The 9,428-nt window shown below is 54.0% G+C and overlaps 1 protein-coding gene across 1 annotated transcript; it reads right to left on the reverse strand.

Annotated features, from left to right (window-relative positions):
* Positions 1-1,604: 1,604 nt before the first annotated feature.
* On the reverse strand, positions 1,605-2,261 carry LOC135441502 (zinc finger protein 239-like). Its single transcript, XM_064701057.1, has one exon. It carries the CDS (start codon positions 2,259-2,261, stop codon positions 1,605-1,607), a length of 657 nt encoding a protein of 218 aa, XP_064557127.1.
* Between the last annotated feature and the right edge of the window lie 7,167 nt (positions 2,262-9,428).

Genomic DNA, 9,428 nt, shown 5'->3' on the forward strand with positions numbered 1-9,428 from the left:
TCTCCACCTCATGATTTAGCAGGAGTTTTTCCAATAAAGAAATAAAGATTTTTCCTGAAGCTCCCACTGTACACATGACAGGAACCCCTGTGAGTGTCTGGGACATCCCAGCTCTTTGGCAGCCTGGGGACTCCTGGGATGTCACAAAGGAGCCCCCATGAGTGCCTGTGACAGATCGGTGCCTTTGCAGCTCAAGGTGCCCTGGGATGTCACCATGGAATGGCTGTGACTGCCTCTGACCACAGGGCTCTTTAGCATCCCGAGAAAGCCCTGGGAGGTCTCCATGGGGCCCCTGTCTCTGCCTGTGGCATTCCAGCTCTGGAACAGCCTGGAGACTCTTGAAAAGTCCCCATGGAACCTCTCTGAGGGCCTGTGACAAATCTGATCCTTAGCCGGCAACCATCGCCAGCCTCCTGTTGTTCTGTTCAGTTTCCATGGCAACCATTACCAGGACCCTGTTGCTATGGTCAGTTTCTATGGCAGCCATCAGCAGCCCACTGTTGCTATGGTCAACCATCACCAGACCCCTGTTGCTGTGCTCAGTCTCTTGGCAGCTCCATGGAGACTCCATGCCAGGGGTGGTTGCCATGGACACCAGCTCAGACCTGCAGCCAGATCCCGTTGCCGTGGCAACCATTGGCAGTCCCATCCCCAGGCTCATGGGATCCCAGAACCACAGAATTGGCTGAGCTGGGAGGGACCCATCAGGATCCTCCAGTCCAACTGCTGGCCCTGCACAGGACACCCCAACAATGCCTGCCTGGGCCTGCCAGCGCTGTCCAAACACTGCTGGAGCTCAGAGAGCCCTGGAGCTGGGACCCTTCCCTGGGGAGCCTGGGCAGGGCCCCAGCAGCCTCTGGGCAAAAACCTTTTCCTGACATCCAACCTGAGCCTGCCCTGACTCAGCTGCAGCCGTTCCCTCCACTCCTGTCCCTGGGCGCAGGGACAGAGGTAAGAGGTTCCCACAGCCCCAGCCAGGGACCCGCTCCCAAGGCTGTTGCCATGGCCACCAGGGCTGGGACCAGCTGGGATACTCGGTTTCCACGGGCCGGGGTTCAGGGATGGGATTCCCCAATTTCCTGCTCCTGCTAAAACCGCACTGCCCTCACTGCCCTTCTGCCTCCCATGGAAAGCACAAAAGGCAAAGATCCCGGCCTGGGATAAGAACAATTTATTTGGAACAGCAACGAGATAAGGAACAAACAGAAACAGAAATAGTATTGATAACAGAAGGGATAAGAAAAACTGTTTACAGGGAAAACTAATACATCAACAACAGGCTCTTCCTGGCCATGCATTTCCCCTGCCTGGAAAGGACACCCTTCTCCTCAGAGGGAGAGTAGGAGAGTCCCTTTCCTGCTCCTGGCAATGACCTGAGGTGGGAGTAAATGTAATGACATGGCCATGGCCAGACTCTCATGTTCTTCCATCCCACATCATGTCTTTGGCAAGGGCAGGAAAAGGGACAGGTGTCTTCCCAGATGGATCACAGGGAAAACGGATGACCAGGGCTCTTCCCAATGTGGGCCCTCCTATGGGGGATGAAGCTGGAGTGGTGCTGGGATGAAGCTGTTCCTGCATTTGTGGCATTTGCAGGGCTTCCCTTACCGGTGCCTCCATTGATGTCTGCTCAAGGCAGAGCTGCAGGTGAAGCTCTTCCCACACTGGGAACACTCGAAGGGCCTCTCCCCAGTGTGGATGCACCGGTGGGTGATGAGGTGGGACTTTTGCTTGAAGCCCTTCCCACAGTCAGGGCAGGGGAAGGGCCTCTCCTCTGTGTGAATCCGCTCATGCAGGAGGAGATTGGAGCTGGTCTGAAACCTCTTCCCACATGTGGGGCACTGGTAGGGCCTCTCCCCAGTGTGGATGCGTTGGTGGGTGATGAGGGCGGATCTGTGGCTGAAGCCCTTCCCACATTCCCCACACTCATAGGGCCTCTCCCCAGTGTGGATGCGTTGGTGGCGGATCAGGGTGCTGCTCTGTCTGAAGCTCTTCCCACACTCCAAGCCCTTGTGGGGCTTCTCCTTATCAGGAAGCTGCTCATGGGCCACCAGCTCGGAACTCTGGCTGAAGCTCTGTCCACCTTCCTGGCTCAGGGTGGGTCGTTCTTCCTCAGAGCACCCTGGGCTGGGTTTGGAGCCCCTCCTCATGTGGGATGTCTGAGGTTTTTCTTCCCTGTTGGATTCCTGTGCACTAGAATCACTCAAAACGGCCTCTTTCACAAGGTTCTGCCATTCAGATTTTTCCTCCCTGGTCTCCATCCTCAGTTCCTTCCCTGGGGAAGGAAGGACAAGGAAAGGATGGGATTTGCCTCCGTGCCAGAGGGCAGGGGAAGGAGATCCCCCCAGTGCATCCCCGGTAGGATGGTGTTGGCAGCGGGATTGTCCTGCAGCTGTGGGCTGTGCTGGGCTGGGAGATGGAGCAGGAGAGACGGGGAAATAGGGACTGACTTCCTCCTCACCTGCCTGGTTATCCCAGGGATCCTTCGTCTTCCTCGCAGCCTCCTCCTCCATCCAGTCAAGATCTGGGAGTGGGAAATCCTGTTCTGGGAAGAAAACAAAGGGTGCACACATTGTCTTTTGTACTGGTTTGAAGGCAAACCTGGGGGAGAGTGTACGTCAGAATACAATTTAATAAGAAAGTGAAGACCAAGGCAATGATACAGAAACCCTGCCTTAAACTCACAGAGTTGGGATATAACCTGACACCCGTTTGATCAGGGTGGTGGCTGTTGGAGTGATCAACGTGATTCTGTCGAAGCAGTGATCCCGTAGAAGGGTCTGGTCTTCCTCTGGAGGTCCAGTGGTGGTTATGGAGCTCTTGTCCTCTGGCAATCCAGCAGGCAAGCTGTCCTGGTGTTGCAAGGCTCAGCTTATATCCGGGCAGGAACGCTTGGTTCCTCCCCCTGGGCGGAGCATCCCACAATGGGATGATGGAATTTTATCAGTGCTGCAGTGACACTCAATGGCCCATTCACAGAAGATATCTCCCCTGGAGGGCATTATCAGGGCTGAGTCATGGAAGAGATAAAGAACACTGCCCTGTCTTTTTATAGCAGTTGATGAAGATGGGGATTGAAAACATGCATTTGGTTACATCTTGCATTGCAACTTGAAACAGTGGGGTAATCCCTGCTCAGGGGGTGAACACCACCCCCCTTACCCAAACTGGCTCAGCTATAAAACCCCCGCACACAGGGGACAATGTCACACTTGCTCTGCTCCAGGGGAGGTCTCTGTCCCTTGTCACTCATCTTTTCTCTTTCTTTCCATCTCTCTACCTCACATTTACTGTTCAATAAAATCCATTTTGCATTTGGTATCGTTAGCACCTTAATTGGGGCAGAGGAATCTCTCTAACAATTTGCATAACCAGACTGTGACATTATTTTTGCACAGTGTGTTTAGGTGCTGTTCTCTGACCCCAAGTACCTTTGACAACAGCATGATTCCCTCCATTCAGGAGGTTGTGGTTCTTTCTGGAAGAACTCTTGGAAACCTGGGCACAGTCCCTCCTTCCTCCTGGGGAGCTTATGGAGCTTATAGAAATTTTATTTCTTTATGGGAGAAATGATGAGGAAAAGGGCTTTTATGAGTGGCCAGTGTAAAGAAAATAATTTGCTGTCTTTCCTTAAAAGTTGTTAAAATCACTGGAGGAAATGGAGCAAATCTTACCAGTGAGACTGACAAGGTTCATTCACCCCATGGTGAGGAACGCAAGGCGGCTAAAAGTCCCAGAAGAAGCCCAGCTCAAGTTGATAAATTTCCGAATAAGTCCTGAATTCCCAGGTTGGGGGCTTTACCAAATGTGAGAATCATTTTTCTCTTTATCCCTGTCACCTTTGTGACTGCTACACAGAGATTTCCATTCCTTTTAATAGTCTGTATTGGGCCAAATTTCCACTTTCCTTTTATCGGAACCTGCCAGCAGCTGAGCTGGAGCTGTGCAGGAAGCAATGAATATTGGAATTGCCACATCACTGCTTGGATTGTCAGTTTATTCATGTTTGGGATTTGTTTGCGCTTTCATCACAAGTTACTTGTGGGAAGACCATATATTCTTCAAAGTGATTTTGCAGAGTCGAGTTTGATTTCTGCCACGTTTATTTTGTCCAGTGCCCAGAGGATGCTCAAGGGGTCTCTGTGCCTCTCACACTGGGGGATGCTTGGGAGGGGTTTGGGGGTGTTTTTCATGTCCCTGTCACCCCAGGCCATTCCCCAGGGGGTGTCCCTGCCCCTGTCCCTGTCACCCCAGGCCATTCCTCAGGGGTTCTCCATCATTCTCACCCCAGGGAACGCCTGGGGGGTCTCCCTCCCTCTCACCCTGTGCCAGGGGATGCTCAGGGGTCTCTGTCCCCTCACCCTGGGGGATGCTCGGGGGGTCTCCGTCTCTCTGGCCTCAGGCAATGCCTATGCAGGGCTGGGGACCAGGGGCTCTGTGTCCCTCTCACCACTGAGGGTGCTCGGGGCTGGGGGGGCTCTCCGACCTTCTCACACCTGGGGAGGCCGGGGGGGGCTCTGTCCCTCTCAGCCCTGCTGTGACCCCACCCAAACATCATCGGGGTCAGAGGGACAGAGACACCCCCAAACCCCCAGAAGGGCTGAACCTGGGAATTGGTTTGGGGCTGAGGATTTAGGAAGGGGCTGGAATTGGGGCTGGGCTGGAGTTGGGGCTGAGATTGGGATTAGAGCTGGGATTGTGGTTAAGGGTAGACATGGGATTAACGTTCGGGCTGGGGTTGGGATAGATGAGTCTGGCACTGGGATGAGAATAATACAGAACTGTGAGTGTGTCTAAACATGGAGTGAGATTGGGACCCGGATCAGGGTCAGGTTTGGGACTGAGCTCACCCAGAGCGGGACAGAGGGGATGTCACTGCAGGATGTCCCTGGCATCATCCCAGCCCTCCTCAGGCACCTGGGGAAGCTGGGTGCTCCAAGATCCAGGTGTTCGCACACTGCCCCTCCATACCAGGTGAGCATTCCCTGAGGGCAGCCCTGACTGTGACCCTTGGGGCTCTGGGATCAGCCCTCATATCCCTGTGGGAGCAGCTGCAGACAGGACGAGAGATTTCCCCCCCTCTTTCCGGAGGAAGGGTGAAGCCCGGCTGCCCTTTTCTTCTGGTGCCTCCTCCTCTCCTCAGCTGAGGACGTCAAACTCCCCAGGAGCAGGAAAATCCTGATTCGCTCTTTCCTTGTGGCTGCAGCCTGGAGCATCCACCCAGAGTTAAGGACTTTTTGACAGCCCTGCTGAACGACACTGGCAAGAGGTTTGTGAGAAGGGGAAGAAATTGTATTTTGATAGTAACTAAAAGATGCAAAATTATTCCTTTCTGTTATATTCCTTTTCAGTCAGTTCTGGTCTGTTTTCAGAGTGCCACCTTCTCAGCTGATTGTGTTTGTGCCCTCCTTTCTCTCCTGCCTCTCTTCCCCTGCTCTGTTTCTCTCTCAGGGTCTCCCTTGACCTAGGGCAGCTCACACCAAAGACCGTGCCCGGATTTAATTCCCAATTCAGGAGCTACAACAACCATGAAGTTATGAAGGCTGGCAGTGAAATGCCACTGTAAGATCTTGCTCCACTTGGCTTTTGGCTCCTTCTTGTCAGCTTTGCCCTCAAGGGCAGGAACATCTTTTCATAGCTGAGAACTGGAATTCCAGACCCTGGCAGTGTGTGCCGTGGATCCCAGAGGGGCATTCCCGAGGCTCCCAGGGTGCTGCTCCTGCCATGCCTCCCAAGGAGCTTCTCTCCCAAGGGGAGAAGATCCAGCAGCTCTGTGGGCTCCCAGAGCACACAGAAAAGGTGGCTTTGATGGACATTTTCCAGCACCTTCCCCTCTGGAAGCAGAGGGAGGGAGGAAATAGAAGCGAGTCCTGGAAGGACTGGGGTGGGAAGGGACCCTGCCCATGGATTATGACCCCGCGAGGGAGAGACGCCTCTGCCCCAGTGAAGGAGCGAATGAGAGCGTGGGAACGCAACCGACGATTATTGAACGTGGACTGAACGGAACGAGAAATGGGGAGGAGAAAGGGAGAGAAAGAAATCGGGAAGAGGTCTCAGAGAACAGAAAGAAACAGGAAAAGGCTCCCGCCTGGACTCCGCAGCTCCCAGGAACACCGCCAGGGCGCAGCACCTTTCACAATTCCAGCCAATCAGAAGAGGCGCTAGCCAATTTCCAGCCAACCAGAGCTTTTCTCGCCCATGACTCACCGGTTGCCAGGCGGGCCCGCAGAGCCCGGCGGCCCCGGAGCGGAATTTGGGGCTCGGGCCTGGGGACGAATCTGCCCCGGGGGGGGTCCCCGAGCCCCCTGCCCAGCCCTGGGGCCGATCGGGGGCTCCCCCACCCAGCAGCCGGTGCTGCGGGGCCGCGGGGCAGAGCGGTGGGAAAGGGGGGTCCGGGCTGGGAGCGGAGGAAGTGCAGGAGGAAGAGGAGGGAGAGGAGGGGCAGGAGCGGGAGCGGGAGAATCGCGGCGCTCGCAGCGCCCGCACGCCGAGCCTGCAGCACCCCCTGCCCCGGGAGCATCGCCCCCAGCCCCGAGCCGCAGGGGAGGGCGGAGGCCGAGCTCGCCCCGGCTCCAGCCAGCGGTCTCCGGGAGGTTTTTTTGGAGAGTGTTCGGAGCCGGCAGATCCCGGACTCGAGCCCCGGATATCTCCGGGCTCCCCAAGAGGAGCTTTTTCGGGGGGAGAGGAGCCATGATCGCCCCTCGGGAGGGTCCCGGGGGGTCCACGTGGGGATGGCTCGGTACCGACGGGGCGGGACATTGGTTTTGGGGATCCCTGTGAGAGCCGGGGCTGTGGAACGGGGCACCCCCGGGGCGGGGAGAGGGGAAGGGGCGATACCGGAGCTGGAGTACCCCCGGCAGCCCGGAGATGAGGCGGGGACGGGAACCCCTGACCCTGACTGGGGTGTCCTGGGGTGACTTCATGATGCTCGTACCCCATCGGTCTGTTTAGCCCAGAAATGAGTTCTGCACATTTAAGGCTGGTTCTGAGAGCGAAGCGAAGGAGGAAGAAGCTGCAGTTTGTTTTCAGAAACTGCACTCATTCCTCTACATTCCAGCTGCTGGATGGACAGACAGCAGGAAAGAGCTCTCCTTTGCTTTTAGTCAGTTTTTAGGTCTCTGAGGCAGAGAAGTTCCCTGGACTTTGACTTTTCTATTTCTTTGGAGCTGTTTAAACCTGCTCTGCACTGAACAACCAGAATACCACCAGCAGCTCTTCCCTGAGGCCCACCGGGACTGGCCTGGGCTGAGGCATTTCCAGCGCTGGACGGACTGATAAGAGACTGATAATAGACTGATAAGTCACTGATAAGCCACTGATAAGGCACTGATAAGACGCTGAGTGCCCGGAGCTACAATCAAAGGAGGGACTTTCGGAGTTTGTCATCTATTTTGGAGCAGCAGAAAGTTTTATTGCTTAATATTGTTCAAATTTTGTGCTGGTGAATGATTTGCCCGTAAAATAAAGTTTTTTTAGACTTTTCTCCCAGGAAATATTTTCCCAAATTGGCTGGGGGTGGGGCTGCTGAATCGGCATTCTAGAGGAAACTCCTTTTGGAGGGTTTCAACCAAATTTGCCCTTAACCAGGACAGGGTGGTGGAAAGAAGGGGGAACCTCAAGTTGCTGGATTGAGGGGAGGCTGGAGAGGGGGACCTTGGGACCCCAGAACCTCCCAGAATCCAAAAGCAGGACCCTGGAGAGGAGGGATCCCCAGGACACATGGGATCCCCACCAGCCCGGAGATGGAAGACCAACCATAACCGAAGAGGGATGAGACTGGAAATAGGAAACTCCTGGTGGCTTTTTTTTATTCACTCTTGATTTTTGGACATCAGGTGACTTCTAGAAATGGACATGGGTTGGAGGAGTCTGCAGCCCAAGGCATTAACACCTTGTTTTTCTCCAAACCAGGATTTTCCCCAAACCTTCCCACCGTGATATACCCCCTGTCCCACTCTGGGTGAGCTCAATCCCAAACCTGACCCCAATCCTGGTCTCAGTCTCACTCCATGTTTAGACACACTCACAGTTCTGTATTTAATCTCATCCCAGTCCCAAACTCATCTATCCCAACCCCAGCCCTAAAGCCAATCCCATGTCCAGCCTTAACCCCAATCCCAGCTCTAATCCAAATCTCAGCCCCAACTCCAACCCAGCCCCAATTCCAGCCCCTTCCTAAATCCTCAGCCCCAAACCAAATCCCAGGTTCAGCCCTTCTGGGGGTTTGGGGGTGTCTCTGTCCCTCTGACCCCGATGATGTTTGGGTGGGGTCACAGCAGGGCTGAGAGGGACAGAGACTGCCCTGAGCACCCCCTGGCACAGGGGTGAGAGGGAGGGAGACCCCCCCCAGGCATTTCCTGGGTGAAAATGATGGAGACCCCCTGGGGAAAGGCCTGGGGTGACAGTGACAGGGACACTCCCTGGGGAATGGCCTGATGTGAGAGGGACAGGGACACCCCTAGGAAATGCCTTGGGGTGACAGGGACAGGGACAACCCCTGCGGAACGGCCTGGGGTGACAGGGACAGGAAAAACCCCCCCAAACCCCTCCCAAGCATCCCCCAGTGTGAGAGGCACAGGGACCCCTTAAGCATCCTCTGTGCACTGGACAAAATAAACTTGATAGAAATCAAACTTGACTCTGCAAAATCACTTTGAAGAATATATGCTCTTCCCACAAGTAACTTGGGATGAAAGCGCAAACAAATCCCAAATATGAATAAACCGACATTCCAAGCAGTGATGTGGCAATTCCAATATTCATTGCTTCCTGCACAGCTCCAGCTCAGCTGCTGGCCAGTTCCAATAACAGGAAAGTGGAAATTTGGCCCAATACAGATTATTAAAAGGAATGGAAAGCCCTGTGTAGCACTCACAAAGGTGACAGGGATAAAGCGAAAAATGATTCTCATATTTGGTAAAGCCCCCAAGCCTGGGAATTCAGGACTTATTTGGAAATTTATCTACTTGAGCTGGGCTTCTTGTGGGACTTTTAGCCGCCTTGTGTTCCTCACCGTGGGGTGATAACCTTTTCAGTCTCCTGGTAACATTTGCTCCTTTCCTCCCTGATTTTAACAATTTTTTAAGGAAACACAACAAATTATTTTCTTTTAAATGGGCCCCCCAAAAAGCCCTTTTCCTCATCTTTCTCCCATAAGTTCCCCCGGAGGGAAAGGGGCAAATTGTCCAAGTTTCCAAAGTTCTTCCCGCAAAAAACCCCTCGAGGGGGAGCCATCTGTTGTCAAAGCACTTGGGTCAAGAACAGTGCCCTGAACTCACTGGCCAAATAATATGGGAATTTGGTTAGGAAAAATTGTGAGGAAGCCTCTGCCCCATTAAGGGGCAACGACCCAAAACCAAAAAAGGGTTTTATTTAACAGTAAAAAGTAGGTGAGAGAAAAGGGGAAAAAAAAGAAAAAAGAGGAAAGG

The sequence above is a fragment of the Zonotrichia leucophrys genome, unplaced genomic scaffold (assembly GCF_028769735.1).
Source record: "Zonotrichia leucophrys gambelii isolate GWCS_2022_RI unplaced genomic scaffold, RI_Zleu_2.0 Scaffold_314_61598, whole genome shotgun sequence".
NCBI lineage: Eukaryota > Metazoa > Chordata > Aves > Passeriformes > Passerellidae > Zonotrichia > Zonotrichia leucophrys.